This window comes from Clarias gariepinus, chromosome 18, assembly GCF_024256425.1.
Source record: "Clarias gariepinus isolate MV-2021 ecotype Netherlands chromosome 18, CGAR_prim_01v2, whole genome shotgun sequence".
In the NCBI taxonomy this organism is placed as follows: Eukaryota; Metazoa; Chordata; class Actinopteri; order Siluriformes; family Clariidae; genus Clarias; species Clarias gariepinus.
Window position 1 is genome coordinate 6,271,586 of NC_071117.1, and position 25,872 is coordinate 6,297,457.

General features: G+C 43.5%; 1 protein-coding gene across 1 annotated transcript; it reads right to left on the minus strand.

Annotated features, from left to right (window-relative positions):
* Nucleotides 1-25,245, minus strand: LOC128507004 (B-cell receptor CD22-like). The gene is made up of 8 exons (XM_053477620.1): nt 25,197-25,245; nt 22,970-23,305; nt 5,520-5,768; nt 5,123-5,380; nt 1,285-1,530; nt 915-996; nt 785-827; nt 1-162 (listed from the first exon to the last, which is right to left on the minus strand). The coding sequence occupies exons 1-8, from the start codon at nt 25,243-25,245 to the stop codon at nt 139-141; spliced, it is 1,287 nt and encodes a 428-aa protein (XP_053333595.1). The 3' UTR covers nt 1-138.
* Nucleotides 25,246-25,872: the final 627 nt, after the last annotated feature.

Here is a 25,872-nt window from a genome sequence, read left to right on the forward strand (position 1 = left end):
TTAACACACAATGTTATAAAATGTTTAAAGCTGATTAAAATGTCTGTAAGTAGCCGACGTTGCTGGTGTAAAGAAGCGATTCAGTTTCTCCATTTCAGTGAGGAGCTCTTTATATTCATCAGTTGTTTCAGCACTCATTTAATTCATTGTGTTCCTCAAAGTCTAAAAGAAAAAAACACCCACAATACCATCAGAAATTTGTGTTAAAGCAGAACATTTTACCAACATTTATTAATATTATCAAAACACCCCCCACACCCCCACACACACCTACTTTTACTAATATTACTGATGAGAAAATGATTAGAAGTTCCTAAAGCAAAGCAACGTTAATTAACACACTCAGAATTGACTGTTGTTCATTAGTTTTTTTTTTTATTATTATTATTTCTTAAGGGGATTTGATGAATAACATTTTTGAGCTAAGGGCTCAGCTTCTGAGAAAGGAAATGAAGATAAATTACTGAAAGTATGTTTTTAATGCATGTATGTTGTCCTTAGAAATTGTCCCAGTGTCTGCAGAAAGTGTTGGCAGATTGTGACGAAGTTCTGCTGAGGATCTTGACAGTAAAAATTGACATTTGGCAGATGATTTTAGTCAGTGACTAACATTTAGCTCATTGCTCATCTAAGAATTTGATGATTAAGGGTCAGTGGCAGCTCGGTCCTACTGAGATTTAAACCAATGAGGTTCTGATCAGTGATTCAACGTCTTAAGCCTGAGCTACCATTAATCTCATTATGATCAACTAGTCACTTAATGTGCATTTCTGTAATAACTCACATGATAATCATCTTCATCTGCCTTTTTCTTCTGTTTCTTCAATCTGCTCACACAAAGTCAAATATTTATCCACTGTAAGCATCTTCAGAGGAATTAGTGATGCACAAATATCAGCACAATATATTCTCACCTCAGCCAGAAGAGCGCAGAGAGAAGAGCTGCAAGCCCAAAGAGTCCAACTCCAACAGATACATACACAATCACAGAAACACCTGATACCACACACACACACACACACACACACACACACACACAGATACGTACATAAAAATGTATATATATAAACAATGTTCATCATTCCAACATAAATTAACAACACAACATAAATTATCAACACACTTTACCGGAACCATCTAGCTAACTAAGAGGTCTAATTAGCTGACTATCTCAGATATGACAGATTTACATTTTTAAGTTAACCTAAAACTATCTATTAGATAGTTAGTAGATAGTATAATGCACCCGTGATCAAAACAGAAATGAATAATTATTGCTCTTACTGTTTAAAGTGACAGACACTGCAGCTGATCTCTCAGAGCTGTGTTTATTCTGAGCCTCGTAGTAGTACTGTCCACTCTGTAGAGCTCTGTAACTCTGTCCAGATCCTACAGCTGAGGGTTCATTCACCTTAAACCAAGTGTAGATCTCCACAGGTGGGTTAGCATCACTGCTGCAGGTCAGAGTCACTGAACTGCTTTCCACCATCTCAATGTGGACAATGGACACTGACACATTCTTTGGAGGATCTAAAATGAGCGAAAAGATAACACTTTAAATTAAATATATAGTACCTTTATCTGTTATTGGCTGTAAGAAGGTCTTCAGCTTTAACCTTCCTCTTATGTTAGCTTTCTGTTACTATCTCTTATGTTAACGGGTTGGTTTTGACCTGTGTTTTTAATCAACCATTTTACCCTCAAAACAATTATTTATCATCCAATTTTCTTTTTTACCTTTTGGATACTTTGTTACGCTTCCTTGTCTATTAAAAGAATGTTTTTAATAATTTTGCTGTGACCTCATGAGCTTTTACTTTAACAGCATGCCTCTTGTTTTCAATTTTTAAAAAAAATATTAAAGAACCTCAAAAGAATTATTTAAATAAATAAAAGGTTGTTATGTTACCTGACTATTACTGAGAGGTATACGAACACATCTCTTAAATAAATCTTATATATATATATATATATATATATATATATATATATATATATATATATATATATATATATATATATATATACAAACAATGAACAATCAAGCAAATCAAACCAATAGAAATGAGGCACTAGTTCCAATAAATGTCTTTGTGCGCAAGAACATTCATGTGCATTTGGATGCATGTGTGGCACAAAGTGACACGTGGCTGGTTGGTTGTGGCTGTGTAGGTTGATGTTAAGGCAGTTCTGGCTGAAGAGGATGCTGGCACTGATGATCTTTGTGTTGCTGATGGTGTGGAAGGAGTGCTACGTGAGCTCTGCAGCTGTCTGACGAAAGCTACAGCGGCTGGGTCCCGGGGCACTGTTCCCTTCGCTCAATGTGTGCCTTGACAAGGGAACTTCCTAATTTCTCAAGAAACATTCTCCGCTTGTTTTTTCTGGTTGACTTCCACCCTATGTGGGTCCACAACACAAATGCATTGTATGCAGACACATCTAGAATGTTATAAAACACAACCATTGGCCATCTCCTGGTCATTCTCTGGCAAGTGTAGGTGGCAGTCAGCTTGTCCAGGTTGTCCACTTCACCTTTGTTTTTATTATACTCCAAGATAATTATGGACTTTTTGTCGCTTGCTGATGACACAGCTGTGTCTTTGTGAAAAGTGGACATAAGTATCACACTCTGGTGGGGTTTTTTTTGGACAATATGAAACAACCGTGGTGGTGACTGTAAAAGAAAGTTTTGAAAAAAGTGGAGCCCTGTCCTTCACAGGCTGCCCAAATTTTTTATGTCGTATTTCCATGGCTTACTAGACATATACTGCCATAAAGGGCATTTTCCATGGAAAGGGACAAAACGTTCATCTACTGTTACCTTTGGCCCTGGGTTGAACATCAGTAGAAGGAGCTGCACCCAGCTTTCCCAGACATCCCTGATGGGAGCAAGCTTGTCAGATTTTTCTTTAGTTTCTCTGTTGTCAAATCTAAGGACTCTTGATATCATTCAAAATGACTGAAGTGACATTGTTGCCCGAAAAATATTTCTGGCTGTTGACGCATCCCAGAGACTATCAGTGGCCTTATTGATGGATTTGTAAACACCAGCAGGAAGAAGAACACCAATATAAGTATCCAGGTATTCCTCATCAATGTCATTCCACATGTCACAATGAACCTTTTTTCCTTTAAGGTTTGTCATAGCAATCATGACTTTCTTTAGTGACAATGGCATACGCAGATCAAAACATGTCTTGATGTCACTTACTCTCGTCACAGCAAACCTTGTGATTCCAGGGGTCATTTTGATGACATTTGCAGAAGCTGCCCTGCCATGCAATGTCTTCCTCCTTTTTATTTTGTTTTATAGCTGTTAAGTCATAACCAACGATAATTTAGCAGAAAAGTATGCGAAGTGTGACCTAAAAACAAACCGTACACACAGAGAGCAAGAAATAAGGAACTTAAAAGCAGGCAAAACGTAATGGAAAAGTGCAAAAAGTTATTTGCCAAAATAAGATTAACAGAGATACTTAGGAAAAGTTAAAAGAAATAACTTTAAGTTCTGTTTTTTTTCTGGACACAGAGTACAGATGGCCAGACTTCTTGTTTTAAAGCTAAAAAACAAAGGAAGCAATAGTTAATAATCGAATCCATTACTATCCCTTACTACACTTTATATTATACTACATAACCAAAATTTCTCAATGAAGGTTGTAACTTTTTGAATATTAATTAATTAATTAATTACTAATCCATAATGTATATTATCAAACATCAATGTTTAAAATCATATAGGTTATGAATCAAATTATGATTTAAAAAGAATAGGATTATTTCATTCATTAAAATATTAATCATCAGTCTTTTAAATAAGGAAAAAGAATAATTATGCAATAATACCAATATTTAAAAAAATATAATTTAATGCAATCAAGCTTTGACAAAATTTATAAAATTGACCCTAACTGTACTTAGCCAGGGTGTACAGTAATTAGAACCTAATTTTTAAGTCCAATAATTATTTATTATAATCATAATAGATCATAAAATAAATAAATAAATGAAATATAATAAAACTAAAAATTAACCAATAAATTATTTTAATAACTTTAAGAAAAGTTATTGAATAAGAATAGCAATAGGAAAATAGAAAAATAGGAATATGTTCTTTTATTTTGTATCTTAGAAAAAGGTACATACCCAGACTATTGACAGTGGTCAATAGTCTGGATAAGAAAACAGGAACAAACCAAACTTTTTTCAAAAAAGGAAAAAATTCAAACAAGATCTTTTAGGCCGACCTAGACATGAATAAATATGAGATGAGAGGGGAAAATTACGTAATGGAGAGGTGCCATATCAATCTGACCTGAGCAAAATTAGCTCACATCTCATGAATATTAAGTAGTTTCTTGACTTAAGGAGAAGCAAACAATGATGTAATTGCTAAGTAAGGGTATATAAACCATGTAAAATTGGGGAAGTAAGGGGATCTTGCAGAATTTTTGTGGGGAGCTCGCTGAATTTTCGTGGGGTGTCCGTTGTCTTCTGGCTGGCCAGTCCAGTGCTGTCCATTTACTTTTGGTTGCAATAAACTTTTTTGCTCTTTTAATACTCAAGTAGTTGTTGGGTTTGTGTTTGGAAAATTGGCATAGTTTACAACAAAATTTGCCACGACAGTCCTCTGCCTCATTTTCAGAAAAGATATGATCCACAGCTTGGCTTACTGTAAATCTTCTTCTCATTTTTGACTGCTGCAAACAGGAGATGTGACTCTGCCAGTCACCAACACTAAACAAAATTTGTCTTACGCAAGCCTTACATGTCTGAACATGTCTGTCTTTGTTTGTTTGTTTGTTTGTTTAGGTAAGGAGACAAACAGGCAAAGAGAGAAGCCCCTCAAGGTGTGTTTATGATTTTAGTTTTGACCCTAACTATTGTTTTATAACCTTAAATTATAACTAGGTCAAAACTGACCCTACCAACACAAAGGTAATAATTTTCACCAGAGCATTTTATAATTTAGTACAATTGTTTTTTTTTATTTTATTAAATACAGATTCCTGACAAAGTCAAAAAGCCTTGGTGCAATAAACAAAATTAGGAAGTAGTTTTATGCATTTAAAAAGTAAAACGGGTCGGTGCTGACCCTAACACAAGAGGAAGGTTAACTTACACAGAAGCTTCAGAGTTACACTGCTGGACTCCTGAAGCCCGACTTCATTACTACACTTGCACTTGTACTCTGTGCCGTCTCCAGTGCTGATCTTGAAGATGGTGTAGGTCTTTCCTTTTCCTATCAACATGTTCCCCTTATACCAGGTGTAGATCTCCACAGGTGGGTTAGCATCACTGCTGCAGGTCAGTGTCACTGAACTGCCCTCTACTATTTCATCAGAAGGAATGATGGACACTGAGACATTCTTTGGAGGATCTAGAGCATTCCATGGTTGGAGTAAGGAAAGAAGCTTATGCTCATCAATTTTATTTTTATTTCTTTACTTTTACTGAATATTAAGTGATTTATGATTTATTTAGTTTCAATATATATAGTAAAGGTGAATAAGGCTCACATCTGATCCTGAGGATTTGAGTAGGAGAGGGGAGATGTTCATATCCTCTTACAGCACAGCTATAACTGCCTGCATCCTCACTGCTGACCGACTGCAGGTGGACTTCATTGCTCTTGATGGTGTTTGTGATTAAATCATGGCTGTTTTTGTACCAGATGAATGTTGGATCAGTCAGACTGCAAGTGGTTTCACAGGTCAGAACAGCTGATTGTCCCTCTTTCACTTCTGCAGGAGCGATCACCTGAAGATCTTAAACGCAGAGAGACACATTAAATCTGCTTTACTAAATAATATAAATATACATAATTGTCAAGTGAATGGAAAATAATAAATGGTTTTCCATTTTTTAATTAAAAAAAAAGTGTTGTGCATTTGTATTCATTCCACTTCATTCTGATAATCCTAACTATTAAGTGGAACCAACTGCCTTCAGAAGTCACCTAATTAGTAAATATGCCTGTGTGTAATTATACCAGTGTATAGTATACCTATGTGTTATTTAATCTTTGTATAAACACAGCTTATCTGTAAAGCCCTCAGGGGTTTGTTGGAGAACAGTGAACAAGCAGAATCATAGAGCCAAAGGAACACACCAGACAGAATAAAGTTGTGGAGAAGTTAAAGTTAAAGTAGGGTTAGCTTATCTGTCATTTTCCCCACACATCGCTAACCTTATTCGCTCTTGTAGATTTCTTCTTTACAATATCAGAAGAATTTGCCCATTTCTTTCTTCACAGGCTACTCAGGTGCTTGTTCAGTCCCTTGTTATTTCAAGACTCGACTACTGCAACTCACTCCTGGCAGGCCTGCCTCTGTCTACGAATTATCCTCTGCAACTGATCCAGAATGCAGCAGCATGTCTCGTTTTTAACCTTCCCAAGTTCTCCCACACCACTCCTCCGCTCCCTGCACTGGCTTCCTGTAGCTGCCCGCATTAAATTCAAAACGCTGATGCTTGCCTACAAAGCTAAAAATGGCCCAGCACCCACTTACCTATCTGCTCTAATCACACCACGCACTGCACCACATCCCCTCCGATCCTCCAGCACTGCTCGCCTCATTCCACCATCTCTCAGGGATCGAGGGCGGCATTCATCCAGGCTCTTTTCTGTTCTGGCACCTAGGTGGTGGAATTAACTTCTTCTAGATGTCCGTACAGCTGAGACTTTAACTATTTTTAAACGACGACTCAAGACGCATATGTTTCTCCAGTACTTGAACTAACCCCCCCGCCCCCCCACAAAAAAAAAAACCCTCTTCCCGGTTGTGTTGGACTAATGGCACTTAGTTATTAACCTAGTTAACCCAGTGTAAGTATGTATCCAATGATGTAAACTTTAAAGCACTTTTTGTAAGTCGCTCTGGATAAGAGCGTCTGCCAAATGCCTAAATGTAAATGTAAATAAAACAAAAATACCCCAAGCTTTGAACATTTCATGGAGCATTGTTCAATCCATCATCCAAAAATAAAAAAAAAAGTATGGCATGGGCAAGGAAATAATTAATCAGAGAAGCAGTCACGTCCATGGCAACTATTGAGGAGCTGCAGAGATCCACAGCTCAGATGGGAGAATCTGTCAACTATTAGTCATGCACTCACAAATCTGAGCCTCATGGGAAAGTGGCAAGAATAAAGCCATTGTTGAAAGAAAGCCATAAGAAGTCCCACTTGCAGCTCCTACGTCCCTCCTTTGAAGCTCGGATGTCTCTGACCCAGGTGGCGCATAAATCTCCTCTTGGAGACTTATGATGGACACTCTTTGATATGTGTTCTTAGTGTCTGCCACGCGACTTAGCATTGCAGTTCGCCAGATCTACACAAACAGCCCAACAGACACCGAGCTACACTACACAGTATTTTATAGGGTAGAGAAAAGCCCAGGAATCACTAGTGGGGACAAATCACCAGTTGAAGTCCATTCCCGCGGTGCTTTAGCAGCCCTTCAGAAGGGAAGGCCGCCTACCTAGCTTCGACCCTATGTGCACGGGCGGCACCATGAAGCACGGACACAAGGCGAGGTCTTAATGAGGAAAAGGATTATTTTATTTAGAAGAAATAGGGAAGGAAAGGGTTAAAGGAGGGAGGATGGAAAAAAAGGTAAGGAATAAAGTGAATAGGTGCATGTGCAGGTCTGAGGCAGTGTCCAGCTGGGTAACGTCCGTCAACTAGGCGGCTTTTCCGGTTGAGATCCACTGCATTACGTACTTTCCGGACCCTGGACTAAACTCCGCGCCTTCTAAGCCAGAGATCCTATCAACATTAATTATCGCCAGCCAGCCCGACTAGGCGGTCCCGTTCCTTCAAGTACCTGCAAAAGTGGTGCCGCCTACCTAGGGAGCCTACGGAGTGATATATATGTCACACATCTGCCAGGAGGGCACGTACCAACAATTAGTCCTCTTTTGAACTCTGTCACCCATAATGTTGTGTGCATTGCAATATTTTATGCAAAACTGTGCTATTACCCTGCTAATTAAACCTTCACACTTTGCTTTTACTGGTGGAATGTGCAATCAATGAAGATTGGCCACCAGGCTCGTCAAATTTAGCCATGAAACCTCCAACACTAAATTGGCCTCATAGTTGTAGGAGCTGCAGCTGCGCCTTCCCTCCTACAACGGCGCTGTCGAACCTTACGCCTTTTTCGCTCAAGTGGAGCTAGCTGCCGACTTCGCAGGCTGGTCCAACGTGGAAACAGCCGTCAGGGTAGCACTCTCGCTGGAGGCCGATGCGCTCTGGGCACTAGAAGACCTCAGGGTCTGTGGATTCAACTGGTGGATTTAACTTCCGTTCAGAGCGTGTAGGAAATCACGCGAGGTCTATGTGGACTGCGTTCTGGACGACGTCTTACTATGGGCGCTCGTGGACACTGGTTCCACTGTTTCGCTGTTGTGCTGTGGATTTCTGAAGCAAAGCAAGCGCGTTTGCCGACTGCCTGATCCAGCCTTCAATGTTCACATCATTTCTGGAACTTCGGGTAAGCCAGATTGCTAATACCCAAACCACAGCCGGACATGTTAGTTGCACACACCCGGGGGGCGGAACTTCTGGTAGTCGCACCAGGTAAACATCCGGTAGCAGACCGAACACGTATACTTGGCGAGCTTCTGCAGCGTAGCAGCGTAGGGTTAAATCAAACACAGACCGACACCTTAAAGTCATTCCTTCACAAATTTGCAGATATTTTTATGGTAGATGAGCGTGAGTGCACCCATACTAACCTGGTGCAGCACACGATCGATACGGGAAACGCAGCTCCTGTTCGGCTACAGAGCAGTTTCTTACAAAGCCCCAAAATTATGGAATAGTCTTTCAAATAGTGTTCGGGACTCAGACACAGTCTCAGTGTTTAAGTCCAGGCTAAAAACCTATTTATTAAGCCAAGCATTTTTATAAATTGATTTGCCATAGGTAAAGGACAAGATCTGGGGGACTCATGGACGTAGAGTATTATGGTGAACTGGTATGTTTAGATGATGTCTTCCTCCCTCTCATTGATCACTCAGGTTTGCTGACAGTAAGGTGATTGTTTGCTTTACCATCTCAGGAAGCCCTCATGTTTGTGTTTCCTTCTGGCTCTCCCTTTTAGTTATGCTGTCATAGTTAGTCCTGCCGGAGTCTCTGCTTGCACTCTACAGTTAATATACATTCACATTATACATTGTGTGACTGTGACCATACCTAACTGTCATCTCTCCTCTTCTTTTCTTCCCCCCCTCTTTCTCTTTCCTCTCTCCTCCTGTCTCCTCCTTTCACTCTTTCTTTCTCTCTGTCGAGCTACACATGTCGTTCCCGAGCTGCCAGTGATCCAGACTCCCTCTGCCCTTCGGACCTGTCTGACCCATCCTGGTGCGCCGCTTCTGGCTGAAGATCTCTTCACATGGATCTCCTCACCCGTGTGTCTCTCTGGGATGCCTCTGGTGTCTGGGGATGATTCTCTCTACCTAGAAAATGGTTCTGGCCTTGACTCGTGTTGGCAACTGTTTCTCTGGGGACTTGACAGTTCGATAGTTCAGGAATGGGACTTACTACAAGTCTACCTGGGTCTTCAATAACTACCTGGACTCCATATTAACATCAATTAATATCAGCTATTATAGCTGAACTGCCTCCCACCCTACACACTGTATAAATGCAGATCATTTACTGCTTTCTGTTTCACCCAAATAAGAATGGGTTCCCTGTTGACTCTGGTTCCACTCAAGATTTTTCCCTATTACCATCTCAGGGAGTTTTTCCTTGCCACTGTCGCCCTCAGCTTGCTCACCAGGGACAAACTGACCATTTTGATTCATACAAATTCACATTTCATACAAACTTCTTTTGATTGTGTAAAGCTGCTTTGCGGCAATGAAAATTGCTAAAAGCGCTATACAAATAAAATTGAATTGAATTATTGTCGAACAGATGCTGCGTGAGATGGGTGACTCAGGCGTCATTGAGCCAGCATCCGGACCGTGGTTTTCACCGGTTGTGCTTGTGCGTAAATAGGACGATTCTTGGCGGTTTTGTGTTGATTACCGGCGGTTAAACGAGGTAACGCGAAAGGACTCTTCTCTGTTGCCGCGGATAGATGATGTGCTGGAAAATCTTGCGGGCTCAGCTTGGTTTAGCTCGTTAGATCTGCTTAGCAGGTACTGGCTAGTAGAGCTCGCCTCGGAAGCACGACCTAAAACCGCGTTTTTTCGATCGGGCAAGGGCTATGGCAATTTCGGCCCATGCCGTTCAGCCTATGTAACGCTCAGCCTACGTAAGAGTTTAAGGGCGTGCTAGCTAACCTAGGGGAAGTTTTTCTGGCTATCCGGTGGGCGAATTTTCGGCTTAACCCTAAAAAGTGCCAGCTGTTGCGGCAAGAGACTGTTTTTCTGGGTCACGTAATTAATGCTAAAGCGATTGCTACCGATCCAGCCAAAATTGCTGCGGTAAAGAATTGGCCCGGACCGATAAATATGTCACAGCTACGCACCTTCGTCGGGTTAGCCTCTTACTACCGCCGGTTCGTGAAAGATTTCGTCACGATCGCAAACCCGTTGCACGGGCTAACGAAAAAAAAAACTGCCATTTCCCTGGGACATTTTGCATGCGCGTGCTTTCGCTCAGTTGCGTGAAGCTTTGGTCACGTCGCCCGTTCTCGATTATCCTGACGCATCTTGCACGTTCATCCTCGACACAGACGCAAGCGATGTAGAGCTGGGGGCTGTATTGTCTCAGGTTCCGGAGAATAAAGAGCGCGTTATCGCCTACTTCAGCCGAGCATTGTCTGCACCCAAAGGGAATTACTGCGTCACGCAGCGCGAGCTGTTAGCGGTCGTCGCGGCTTTAAAACATTTCCGGGTGTACTTATACGGGCAACCCTTCTTGCTGCGGACCGATCACGCTTCGCTAGTTTGGCTGCTCGGTTTTAAAGAGACCAAGGGGCAGTTAGCGTGTTGGCTCGAGCGGTTACAGGACTATAGCTTCACTATTCAACATCAAGCGGGAAAATTACACGCTAATGCCGACACTTTATCCCGACGGCCGTGCAGCAAAGCGCGTTGTTGGTACTGCAAGCGAGTTGAAGAGCGCGTGTGCGGTTCCGACGTAGGCCATTCCCTGAAACCATCGGTTTAGAACATTCCCCCTGGGCAGTCCTCCGGACCCCCCATCGTTAATCAGACGTCCGAGCCAGCGTGCAGCCGAGTTACTGCGTCATCTAGACCATTACCTGTAGTCGTTTCGCCTGTGCCACAGCTGGACCATGATCAGCTAATTGCCGAGCAGGAGAAGGATCCAGTTCTGCATCAGGTGCTGGGTTGGGTTAAAGCGGGAGTGAGACCGGATTACACCGCAGTCGCTAGTTACTCTACCGCCACTAGGAATGGCCGTGCGGCGCGAGCGAATGCTTGCAGCTGCTGGTACCAAGGGCATTGCGGACATGTGTACTGGGTTTGGTTCATGGACATTTCGGTTCGGGGCACTTCGGGGTAACAAAGACTCTGTGGCGGTTGCGCGCTCGCTTCTACTGGCTGGGCTGCCATACTGATAGCGAACTCTTTGTTCACAGATGCGACCTCTGCACGGCAAAAAAAGGGCCCTACCCAGTGCTCGCGGGCACCACTGCAGGACTTTTGGGTGGGGGCACCTATGGAGTGTATGGGCGTGGACATCCTCGGCCCGTTTCCCGTTTCCAATCGCGGTAATTCAATTCAATTCAATTCAATTTTATTTGTATAGCGCTTTTAACGATTTACATCATCACAAAGCAGCTTTACACAATCAAAAGAACTAAGTTTGTATGAAATGTGAATGTGTATGAATCAAAATTATATGATTGTCCCTGATTGACCCTGATGAGCAAGCCTAGGACGACGGCGACAGTGGCAAGGAAAAACTCCCTGAGATGGTAATAGGAAGAAACCTTGAGAGGAACCAGACTCAACAAGGAACCCATCCTCATCTGGGTGAAAACAGATAGCAGGGATTGATGTGCATAATAATATGCGAGACTGAAAGTTCAATATAAGAGGAGATGTGTAAGATTAAAGTCCAGTTTGTTCCTGGAGGCTCAGGTAGACTGTGAAAAATTTCAGTCCTGAACTATTGAGCGACTGAAGTCACAGGTCCCCAGAGAACAGCTGTCTGCATCAGTCGAGGACAGGACCACCTTCATGGAAAAGTGGAACCAACCCCAGTCACCACACGCATTCCAGGCAGACCACACAGGGGCATCCATGTGATAAGATCTCCAACCAGAAGCAGGACTCCAGGATGAGTTAGAGAGGTCCAGCGGGCAGAGGGGGTCTGGATCACTGGCAGCTCAGGAGCGACATGTATAGCTCGACAGAGAGATAGGTAGAGGAAAAAGGAGAGAGGGAGAGAGAGAGAGAGAGCAGAAAAGGAGAGAGCAAAGAGATGGAGAAATAACAGTTAGGTATGGTCACAGTCGAACAATGTAAAAAGTGAATGTATATTTAGTGCAGAGTGCAAGCAGAGACTCCGGCAGGACTAACTATGACAGTATAACTAAAAAGGGAGAGCCAGAAGGAAACACAAACATGAGGGCTTCCAGAGATGTAAGGCAACCAATCACCTCACCGTCAACAAACCTGAGTGATCAATGAGAGTGGGGTAGACAGCATCCAAACATACCAGTTCACCTAATACTCTACGTCCATGAGTCCCCCAGATCTGCTCCTGGAAATTAATTAGCATCCAATCTCTTATGTCCTGCACACATTGCTCAACTTTAGTAAGCTGGTTTTTCTCATCTGGTTTTGCTGAAACGTATACTTGTGTGTCATCAGCATAACAATGAAAACTAATACCATGTTTACGAATTATGTTGCCTAGAGGAAGCATGTAAAGGGAAAAAAGCAGTGGGCCTAAAACAGAACCCTGTGGAACACCAAACTCAACTTGAGAACATGAGAAGTGGTCACCATCTAAATCTACAAACTGATAACGATCGGTCAAATAGGATCTGAGCCATAAGAGGGCCGTTCCCTTAATTCCTACTACATTTTCTAATCTGTAAAGGAGAATATTATGATCAATATTGTCAAAAGCTGCACTGAGGTCGAGTAACACAAGTATAGTGACACAACCCTGATCAGAGGCCACTAGGAGGTCATTTACCACTTTAACGAGTGCTGTCTCTGTGCTGTGATGAGGCCTAAATCCTGACTGATACAATTCATGTATGCTATTCCTATGTAGATATAAACATAGCTGTTGTGATACTACCTTTTCCAGAATTTTAGAGGTAACCGTTATGTGCTGGTCATCATGAATTATTTTACAAAATGGCTGAAGGCTTTTGCTGTGCCTGACCAAAGTGCTTCCACCATGGCTCGAGTGCTGGTGGATGAGGTTTTCAGCTGATTCGGCGCTCCGTGCTTACCAGCGATTGGCAGAAGTGTTGCCTCTTGTGCTCTGGGCATATCGCACAGCAGTGCAGGAGTCATCACAGCTGACACCAGCTGCCTTAATGTTCGGCCGCAAGCTGCGAACTCCCATGAACCTTGTGTCCGGACCACCTCCCCAACCGGATTTACCCACAAAGCCTGGTTTGGATTATTATGTTCTTTAAAAGACAAACTGTTCCGTGTTCACAAGTTGGCACGTAAAAACCTGGCAGATGCCAATGTTAAGCAGCGCCGTGTTTATGACAATCACAGTCGGGGGCGAGATTTTGCTACTGGAGAGCAGGTATGGGTTTTATTACCCCGGAAGGAAGAGAGGGCTCTCGCCCATGCTTATCTCCCAATGGATGGGCCCTTGTACGGTAATTGCCCAGCTTTCCGATGTCGTCTATCATGTGCAGTTGACGGGGCTGGCACGAGTGGTTGTGCTCCACTGAGACCGTCTTGCTCCCTACCAGCCGCATGCTGGTTAAACCTCGAACTTTGCGGAGGCCGGACCGCCTCAGGACAATGTTTGTTCCCTGCAAAAAGTCTCCGGCATTCACAATTTCAGCGCCGACCGCCTTCACGCCTTAGAGATTGAGAGAGAGAGTCATGGTGACTGGGGACGGTCACAGCTCGGGTGGGGGCAGTGCGGCGTAGGCGGGGCAGCAGCTGGCGACCATCATGCCTTGCGTCCCTTAACACTAGAAGTGCCGAGCAGTGGTCATTTGACCGCAAGGGGGTAAAAAAGAAATAATACTTCACATTCGATCAAATTCCAGGGCCCTCCTTTCATGACTTTTCCTAGTTCTGTGAGCTTAATTACCCTGTATGCTTACATTTCCAAAATCGCACAGTATAAGCCAGTATAAAGCTATTTTGCTCTTATTTACATGAAATCGCTGACAGCTGCGCGCCGGTCATGCCGTTTTCTGCCTTTTCCAACCTGCAATTCTCATTTCTCTCAGCAGATGGCGCAAGGAATCGCGCCAACTATCTATGCGTCATTCAGCGTGTATATGTAACTCTCTCAGGCTTTATTCCATATATGCAGTTTATATATATATATATATATATATATATATATATATATGTGTGTGTGTATATATATATATATATATATATATATATATATATATATATATCGACAACTCGCCATTAATTCTGGCGTTGACAATCAGCGATATTTTATAAGGACATTTAGGGGATTTCTCTGTACTGTACTTAATTTTATAACATTTTGAGAAAATTCATTAGTTTGTTCATTCTGTTAGAAGCTTCCGTGAAATTATCTCTCAAACAATATTCTTTTACATATTACATATGTAATTGACCCTCCTGAGGATATAAAGCCTCATTATTAAATTTGAATAAATCAGATTTACCACAGCAAATAATAAACTATGCTATGTCATAACCGAAGCAAACACCACAATTATGCCTCGTTTCGTTCAGTGTTGCTAGGCAACGAACCACACGCCTAATCGGCGGGAACGCGGTGCACTTGGCCACAGTGTATTATAAACCTGCTTAGTTTCACTGCTTATGTTCATGTAATAAAAGCGAGGAAAATGTGGAAGTGATGTGTGGCCACTGAATGAGAACTAAACCAAAGATTTTCGGTAACTACACTAAGCGTAACATCTGCAAAGTCACACTAAACAGCTGAACAACTTTACTTTCCTGTTTACCTTTGAGAAAAAAAAGCTGTATTTTGTTTGTTTATATTTAGAATGTTTATAAAAGTACACGAAATAGGCGTGCGCGCACACACACACACACACACTCCTCCCCTGAGCCCTCGGTCAACATCTAATCACCGTCGATATGCAAATGAGTCAAGACGTAGCCTAACGTGGTGTTGTGTCAGATTTCAGCGGTCACGGAGAGGAAAGACTTTGAAGCAGTTTATATATTAATCTAAGCTTGAACTTATCAACATTGTTTCGTTCAGATTACGCTTCAGTGTGTTTCTTAATCTTTCCCATAGATATTGAAGGCGAGTGAGCTTCCTTGCTACCCAATGCTAATGGCTGGGAGTAATTTATTTAGCTTGAGACACAAACGGCACATTCACAATCAACAAGTCACACAAACCACAAGACACACTTCTAACTAACCCACACCTGGCCAAAGCCACTAACCCAAACACCTTTTCCCAACAGGGGGACAACATAACAACCCCTCCCACAAAGCATGATGGTTCCCAATCAAAACCCCGCCCACGCCACATTGCCCCCACCCGCGCTGTGACCGTCCCCGGTCACCATGGCGAACTCAGTCTAGAAGGCGTGACAGTGGTCGGCGCTGGCGTTGTGAACGCCGGAGTCTTTTTGTGGGGGAAGGAGGGGCACAGCCCTCTTCCTGAGGTGGACCGGCCTCCACAGAGTTCAATGTTTTGCTGGCGTGGAGCTGGTAGGGAGCGAGCCGATCCCGGTGGAGCACGACCAATCGCGACCGCCCCGTCAACCGCACCCGGTAGACTACGTTGGAGAGCTGAGCAACAACCGTGCAGGGGCCCACCCAGTGCGACATAAGCTTAGGTGAGAGCCCTCTTTTTCTTCCAGGGGAATACACCCAAACCTGTCGGCGTTAGCATGCAGTTTTCCCGCTCGGTGCTGGACGGTAAAGTCGTAGTCCTGCAACCGCTCGAGCCAGCGCACCAACTGCCCCTCGGGCTCTTTAAAACTAAGCAGCCACACCAGCGAAGCGTGATCGGTCCGCAGCGAGAAGGATTGCCTGTATAAATACGGCCTAAAATGTTTAAGGGTCACGACGACCGCTAACAGCTCGCGCCGCGTGACGCAGTAATTTTTCTCCGGTCCAGACAATGCGCGGCTGAAGTAGACGATAGCATGCTCTTTACCTTCGGAAACCTGAGACAGGACAGCCCCCAGCCCTACATCGCTTGCGTCCGTGTCAAGGATAAACATACGAGACACGTGCACCCTGTCCCAGGGAAACGGCTGATTTTTTTTAATTTTCTTTGGTGATCGTGGCAAAATCCTTCACGAACCGGCGATAGTAAGAAGCTAACCCGAGGAAGGTGCATAGCTGGGACACATTTAGCGGTTTAGGCCAATTCTGTACCGCCACAATTTTGGCTGGATCGGTGGCAATGCCTCTAGCACTAATTACATGTCCTAGGAAGCCGGTCTCTCGCCGCAACAGCTAACACTTTTTGGGGTTGAGTCGCAAATTCGCCCGCCGGATAGCCAAAAATACTTCCCGTAGGTTAGCTATCGCGACCTCAAACTCCCTGCCGCGCACCAGTAAATCGTCCAGGTAAACGACACAACGGTTGCGAGGAATATCGGCTAACACCTTCTCCATCAGCCATTCGAACGTAGCTGGAGCGTTACACAGACCGAATGGCATGCGCCGAAATTGCCATAGCCCTTGCCTGATCGAGAACACGGTTTTAGGTCGCGCTTCGTGTAACAGGGACTTCACGGTGTCGGTCTGTGTCTGACTACAACCGTGATCGCCTTGTCCTAGTACTCCCCAGCGCAGCAACGAAACTGTAGAGCTGGTGTCCACGAGCGCCCGTAGCGAAACGTTGTCCAGGCCACAGTTAACGTAGACCCCCGCGCGGTTTCCTACACGTCCTGACCGGAGGTTGAAACCGGCAGTTGGGGAAACAAAGAAGGCTGTGGAAGGCGGCTTCCCCTCGGCGCCCTCCGAAGCTAGTTAAACGGCTGCTGGGGTACGTTGTCCTCAGGCCTGAGAACATTGCAGCGGTAATCCCGCGGTCCCTGTCCCCGGCTAGGTTCACCTACCGAGCGGCCCTGAGCCACTCTGCGCGCAAGAGACCTCAGGTCCATGGCGAATGCCCCCAGTGGCTCGGAGGCGCTCCGCACGCGGGTTTAACACTAGAAGCGCCGAGCAGCGGTCATTTGACCGCAAGGGGGTAAAAAAAAAATAATACTTCACACTCGATCAATTTCCAGGACCCTCCTTTCATGACTTTTCCTAGTTCTGTGAGCTTAATCACCCTGTATGCTTAAATTTTTTAAATCGCACCAGTAAAACCCAGTATAAAGCTATTTTGCTCTTATTTACGTGAAATCGCTGACAGCTGCGCGGCGGCATGACGTTTCCTGTCTTTTCCAACCTGCGATTCTCATTTCTCTCAGCAGATGGCGCAAGGAATCGCGCATACTATTTATGAGTCATTCAGTGCGTATATGTAACTATCTCAGGTTTCATTCCATATATGCAGTTTATTATATATATATATATATTTCCGTAAAATATCGACAATTCGCCATTCGTTCTGGCGTTGATAATCAGCGATATTTTATAAGGACATTTAGGGAATTTCGCTTTACTTAATTTAATAAGGTTTTGAGAAAATTAATTCGTTCTGTAGCCTCCGTAAAATTCTCTAAAACAATATTGTTTTACATATTACATATGTAATGGCCCCTCCTGAGGATATAAAGCCTCATTATTGAATGTAAATAAATCAGATCTACCACAGCAGATAATAAACTATGCTATGTCATAACCGAAGCAAACACCACGATTATGCCTCGTTTCGTTCAGTGTTGCTAGGCAACGGACCACGCGCCTAATCGGTTCACTTGGCCGCGGTGTATTATAAACCTGCGGAATGTTTCACTGCTTATGTTCATGTAATAAAAGCGAGTGAAATGTGGAGGTGATGTGTGGCCACTGAATGAGAACTAAATCAAAGATTTCAGTAACTACACTGAGTGTAACATCTGCATAGTGACACTAAACAGCTGAACACCTTCACTTTCCGGTTTACCTCTGAGAAAGAAAAAAGCTGTATGTTGTTTGTTTATATTTAGAATGTTTATAAAAGTACACGAAGTAGGCGCGCGCGCGCGCGCACACACACACCTCCCCTGAGCCCTCGGTCAACATCTAATGACCGTCGATATGCAAATGAGTCAAGACGTAGCCTAACGTGGTGTCGTGTCGGATTTCAGCGGTCACGGAGAGGAAAGACTTTGGAAAGAAGGAAGAAAAAGCGTTTTTTCAGTTACAACAAGCACAGCGATGAGTCCACGTTGTTTCACTGGTTATGACATAGTGACACTAAACAGCTGAACAACTTCACTTTCCCGTTTACCTCTGAGAAAAAAAAAAGCTGTATTTTGTTTGTTTATATTCAGAGTAACACCTTCCAACCACCTCTCATAGTCTATTGTTAGTTTTAATGATTTGGCTGAAACTAATTATCACTACATAAGTACCCCAACACCATTGATCATGAGTTTCAGCTGAAACTAATTCTATACATGCAACAGAAAATGTAGATGCAGATTTCAAATGTATAAAGATACATGCTATATACATATATATATATATATATATATATATATATATATATATATATATATATATATGTATTCGATGCATGCTATATATATGTGTGTGTGTGTAATCGAGGCTGGCTCTATTCAGGGGCAAGAGGGGCAGCGCCCCATCAACTAAATGTCTGCACATGTTAATATATTCCTAAAATTAATATATTACAAGTTGATAAACTGATCCGCGGTAGCAGAGAAATCCGCTGAAAAAGGGACACTACACAATACGGTATTAGATGTCCCTCATGTCTCTGTCCCTCTGCTGTGTGTATTCATTCACAGGCTGCAGCGCGCGCGCTCACACACACACACACACACCTCCCCTGAAGCAGTTGCGGCGTTTTTCAGTTACAAAAAGCACAGCGATGAGTATAAGAATAAAATAAGGTAACAGTTTGGTCTGTGTAGTTAGTGCCCTTGTATAGAATAAATGAATGAATAACACATTCCAACCACCTCTCAAGAGAGTGCCATAGTTTTGCAAAAATACTTGCAAAACATCAGCATACATTGGAGGGAACTTCTGAGGTGGTCAGTGATTGATGGCACGGTCGTTCGGAGGGGGTTGTGATCACACCTACAGTTCTTTTGTTCTAAGCTGTCGGTCAAATATCTCTCCACTTGAAATGGAAGCACAAAATTGAGGGGCAACATGCAAGGGATTTCAGCATCTCGACGCACAGTAGAAGCTGTTTATAAAGAAGACACTGTTTGTTTGTTTTTATTTTGTAATCTTTCTCGTGTTTACCTTGTACTGTACAATGTATATTTATTTTATTAATGAATTGTTGTGAATAAACTACATATGCAGTTGATTTACCAGAAAGGACTTTTCAGTTTTTGTGTGCTAAACTAAACTTCAGGGTCGATTTTATTTGAAAAGTATATATATATATATATATATATATAGGGAAAGATTAAGAAACACGCTGAAGCGGAATATATATATATATATATATATATATATATATATATATATATATAGCATGTATCTTTATACATTTGGAATCTGCATCTACATTTTCTGTTGCATGTATAGAATTAGTTTCAGCTGAAACTCATGATCAATGGTGTTGGGGTACTTATGTAGTGATAATTAGTTTCAGCCAAATCATTAAAACTAACAATAGACTATGAGAGGTGGTTGGAAGGTGTTACTCTGAATATAAACAAACTAAATACAGCTTTTTTTCTCAGAGGTAAACAGAAAAGTGAAGTTGTTCAGCTGTTTAGTGTCACTATGTCATAACCAGTGAAACAACGTGGACTCATCGCTGTGCTTGTTGTAACTGAAAAAAACGCTGCAACTGTCCAAAGTCTTTCCTCTCCGTGACCGCTGAAATCCGACACGACACCACGTTAGGCTACGTCTTGACTCATTTGCATATCGACGGTCATTAGATGTTGACCGAGAGCTCAGGGGAGGTGTGTGTGTGTGTGTGTGCGCGCGCGCGCGCGCCTACTTCGTGTACTTTTATAAACATTCTAAATATAAACAAACAACATACAGCTTTTTTCTTTCTCAGAGGTAAACGGGAAAGTGAAGGTGTTCAGCTGTTTAGTGTCACTATGCAGATGTTACACTCAGTGTAGTTACTGAAATCTTTGGTTTAGTTCTCATTCAGTGGCCACACATCACCTCCACATTTCACTCGCTTTTATTACATGAACATAAGCAGTAAAACATCCCGCAGGTTTATAATACACCGCGGCCAAGTGAACCGATTAGGCGCGTGGTCCGTTGCCTAGCAACACTGAACGAAACGAGACATATTCGTTGTGTTTGCTTCGGTTATGACATAGCATAGTTTATTATCTGCTGTGGTAGATCTGATTTATACAAATTTAATATTGTTTTAGCGATAATTTCACGGAAGCGAGTTCAGAACTAAATCGCTGCTCCGAGACGTTCAGAAGCTTCAAATAGAATGAACAAACTAATAACATTTTCTCCATACGATATAAAATTAAGTAGAGCTTTCCTTTTTGTTATAGCCCCTAGATGGACAAAGGAGGAGAAAAAACGGCAGAAAAAAGTCAAAAACTTTGGGTTATAATTCCAAACATGACTTGTTTTTTCCCTCTTCCTTTGTCCCCTTAGAGACTCTGTAGTAGGTTTTATCAGTTGAATATGAAAAAAAGATACCGCTTATTACAACGCGGGAATGAATGGCGCATTGTCCAAGTGCAAGTTGATCTTGGAGCTAAACTATTTGCTTTGGGTGAAAGCGCCATCTAGCGATCATTGTGTGTCAGCAGCAGCTTCCCATTCAAAACAATAGGCGGTCAAATGACCGCCGAACGGCGTTTTTAGTAGGTGACACTGGCGCAGCGCTTCTAGTGTTAATATTTAATATTTTAATATTGTTTTAGCGATAATTTCACGGAAGCGAGTTCAGAACTAAATCGCTGCTCCGAGACGTTCAGGACCTTCAAATAGAATGAACAAACTAATAAATTTCCTCCATACGATATAAAATTAAGTAGAGCTTTCCTTTTTGTTATAGTACGAAGCCCCTAGATGGACAAAGGAGGAGAAAAAACGGCAGAAAAAAGTCATGCCAAAAACTTTGGGTTATAATGCAAAACATGACTTGTTTTTTTCTGCCGTTTTTTCCCTCTTTTTTTGTCCCCTTAGAGACTCTGTAGTAGGTTTTCTCAGTTGAATATGAAAAAAAGATATCGCTGATTATTAACGCGGGAATGAATGGCGCATTGTCCAAGTGCAAGTTGATCTTGGAGCTAAACTATTTGCTTTGGGTGAAAGCGCCATCTAGCGATCATTGTGTGTCAGCAACAGCTTCCCATTCAAAACAATAGGCGGTCAAATGACCGCTGAACCGCGTTATTAGTCGGTGACACTGGCGCGGCGCTTCCAGTGTTAAGCAGTAAACGCTCCAATATATATATATATATATACTGTATATATATATATATATATATATTGTAGCGTTTTTACGCCTGAAGAAATGCTGGAGAGACGAGCGAGCTTATTTGCTGCCCAGTGCAATGGCTGGGAGTACTTTATTTAGCACACAGCAGGTATGGCATGAGCAGCACCTTCACTCAGGAGCCTACATCCAATTCAGCACTAGCTTGAACTGGAGCACATTTCACACGTCACACCCCTCACACAAACAACAGGGCCAAAGCCACTGACCAAAACACCTTTCCCCAACATGGTGAACACACCGACATCCCCGCAAGGCATGCTGGTCGTCAGCCGCCGCGCCGCCCACGCCACACTGCCCCCACCCGAGCTGTGACCGTCCCTGGTCACCATGACGAACTTTGTATTGGCGGCGTGGAGGCGGTCGGCGCTGGCAGTGGGAACGCCGGCGTCCTTTGGCAGGTGAGGGGTGAACGCGAATGTAGTCCTGAGGCGGTCCGGCCTCCAGAGTTCGATGGTTCCCCGGCGTGCGGCTGGTGAGGCGCAAGACGGTCCCGGTGGGGAAAAACTCCAACCGCACCCGGTAGATGACATCGGAGAGCCGAGCTGGCTGTGAGTGTCCACGCCCATTCGCCCCTTCTGCCTGGCGATGAGCGGTTCACAGTTCCACAACCCGTGGGAAACAGTGGAGCCGGTGTCCACGAGCGCCCGCAGTAAGACGCCGTCCGGCACACAGTCCGTGCCGCCGATATGGGCTCAGCGCGCTCGGCCTCGCGCAGCGGCAGTTCGCTTTGCCGGCTAACAGCGCACGGAGCTGTATCTTGCTCCGGCTCTTGCGCACCGCCAGCCTCCGCCCCGAGATCCAGCGCCGGGATTTTCTGCTTCCCGCTCCGCGTTGGTTGACGTGGTGTGCTCGTGCTAGCTCCGCCAGGTAAGCGCTTCTTCTGCGCGAGTAGTCACTCCGCTACTCGGCGGCCCGCTTGGATTTTTAGAAGGTCCTCCTTTGTGCGCTCGAACCCCTTATTCTCCATCCCACTTCTGACACCAATGTCACATGGTGAACACACCGACATCCCCGCAAGGCATGCTGGTCGTCAGCCGCCGCGCCGCCCACGCCACAATATATATATATATATATATATAAGATCCAATAAGAACATTTCAAGATCCAAGGCAAATTAGTGTCTATGTTAGTAAATCATACTTTTTAGATGTTTCATTAAAACAAAAATGTCTTAGAAATCTTCATTAAGCTCTTATAAACACAGACCATACTTTACTCAGAAGAGAGTTTACCTAAAGAGACCTGAGTGATATATAAAAAAAAGAAATACCTGTAACAATGAGTCTGATTCCAGGTTTACCAAACCATTTTTCTTCATTCGTTCTGATTCTGAAGTAGTATTCATTTTGATCTGATTTCTTCACGTCACTCAGTCTGAGGGAGAAGTGTTTCTCTTCATCTCCTAAATACTCCACTCTGCCTGAGTAACCTGGTTCATTGCACAGACCAGTGTCTTTACCATCAAATGGGTTAATTAACCAAAATGTCTTAGTCACATTAAGATGTGTTGGGTGTGTGTACGAGCCGTTCATAAACACTGTAGATCCTTTTAAAGCACAGAGATTTGTCTGGCTGTATGTCACACTCCATTTATTCCCCAAAGCTCCTGAAACATGACACATTAAAGAGGTGAATAGAGGGCATTATCCAGAGCCCCATAAAACACTGAGTTAGCTTACATTATTTTGATTAATATATAATAAAAAGCTTACATTACTATTAGCTTACCTATTTTGTCATGAATACAATTGCACATCAAGGTTGCAATTATAATTACTGCATTGCACTTATTATTCATTTATGTCTTTTTAAATTATTATTACTTGTGACCTATAAACTTTATTCTCATATTTTTTTACATCTTTTAACTTTCTGTTAGTATTTACTAGTAACTTGTGTGTAACACACTAGCATTGTACACATAGCCCTTGTGTGTCTACCGACTGCATGTAAGATATACAGTGTGCAGGCACATTTACAAAAAACAAAAACAAATAATAAAAAAAAAAAACAACAACATAAAAACAGTTTGTTACCACTAGAAGCAAACATTTAACATTTTAAACTTGTGGTTTTGCAACTACATACAAAATCAACAAAATCAAGCGATTAAAGCAGTTGATATATAAATGAAAAATATATTTTTCCGCCGATCCCGGTGGAGCACGACCAATCGCGACCGCCCCGTCAACCGCACCCGGTAGACTACGTTGGAGAGCTGAGCAACAACCGTGCAGGGGCCCACCCAGTGCGACATAAGCTTAGGTGAGAGCCCTCTTTTTCTTCCAGGGGAATACACCCAAACCTGTCGGCGTTAGCATGCAGTTTTCCCGCTCGGTGCTGGACGGTAAAGTCGTAGTCCTGCAACCGCTCGAGCCAGCGCACCAACTGCCCCTCGGGCTCTTTAAAACTAAGCAGCCACACCAGCGAAGCGTGATCGGTCCGCAGCGAGAAGGATTGCCTGTATAAATACGGCCTAAAATGTTTAAGGGTCACGACGACCGCTAACAGCTCGCGCCGCGTGACGCAGTAATTTTTCTCCGGTCCAGACAATGCGCGGCTGAAGTAGACGATAGCATGCTCTTTACCTTCGGAAACCTGAGACAGGACAGCCCCCAGCCCTACATCGCTTGCGTCCGTGTCAAGGATAAACATACGAGACACGTGCACCCTGTCCCAGGGAAACGGCTGATTTTTTTTAATTTTCTTTGGTGATCGTGGCAAAATCCTTCACGAACCGGCGATAGTAAGAAGCTAACCCGAGGAAGGTGCATAGCTGGGACACATTTAGCGGTTTAGGCCAATTCTGTACCGCCACAATTTTGGCTGGATCGGTGGCAATGCCTCTAGCACTAATTACATGTCCTAGGAAGCCGGTCTCTCGCCGCAACAGCTAACACTTTTTGGGGTTGAGTCGCAAATTCGCCCGCCGGATAGCCAAAAATACTTCCCGTAGGTTAGCTATCGCGACCTCAAACTCCCTGCCGCGCACCAGTAAATCGTCCAGGTAAACGACACAACGGTTGCGAGGAATATCGGCTAACACCTTCTCCATCAGCCATTCGAACGTAGCTGGAGCGTTACACAGACCGAATGGCATGCGCCGAAATTGCCATAGCCCTTGCCTGATCGAGAACACGGTTTTAGGTCGCGCTTCGTGTAACAGGGACTTCACGGTGTCGGTCTGTGTCTGACTACAACCGTGATCGCCTTGTCCTAGTACTCCCCAGCGCAGCAACGAAACTGTAGAGCTGGTGTCCACGAGCGCCCGTAGCGAAACGTTGTCCAGGCCACAGTTAACGTAGACCCCCGCGCGGTTTCCTACACGTCCTGACCGGAGGTTGAAACCGGCAGTTGGGGAAACAAAGAAGGCTGTGGAAGGCGGCTTCCCCTCGGCGCCCTCCGAAGCTAGTTAAACGGCTGCTGGGGTACGTTGTCCTCAGGCCTGAGAACATTGCAGCGGTAATCCCGCGGTCCCTGTCCCCGGCTAGGTTCACCTACCGAGCGGCCCTGAGCCACTCTGCGCGCAAGAGACCTCAGGTCCATGGCGAATGCCCCCAGTGGCTCGGAGGCGCTCCGCACGCGGGTTTAACACTAGAAGCGCCGAGCAGCGGTCATTTGACCGCAAGGGGGTAAAAAAAAAATAATACTTCACACTCGATCAATTTCCAGGACCCTCCTTTCATGACTTTTCCTAGTTCTGTGAGCTTAATCACCCTGTATGCTTAAATTTTTTAAATCGCACCAGTAAAACCCAGTATAAAGCTATTTTGCTCTTATTTACGTGAAATCGCTGACAGCTGCGCGGCGGCATGACGTTTCCTGTCTTTTCCAACCTGCGATTCTCATTTCTCTCAGCAGATGGCGCAAGGAATCGCGCATACTATTTATGAGTCATTCAGTGCGTATATGTAACTATCTCAGGTTTCATTCCATATATGCAGTTTATTATATATATATATATATTTCCGTAAAATATCGACAATTCGCCATTCGTTCTGGCGTTGATAATCAGCGATATTTTATAAGGACATTTAGGGAATTTCGCTTTACTTAATTTAATAAGGTTTTGAGAAAATTAATTCGTTCTGTAGCCTCCGTAAAATTCTCTAAAACAATATTGTTTTACATATTACATATGTAATGGCCCCTCCTGAGGATATAAAGCCTCAT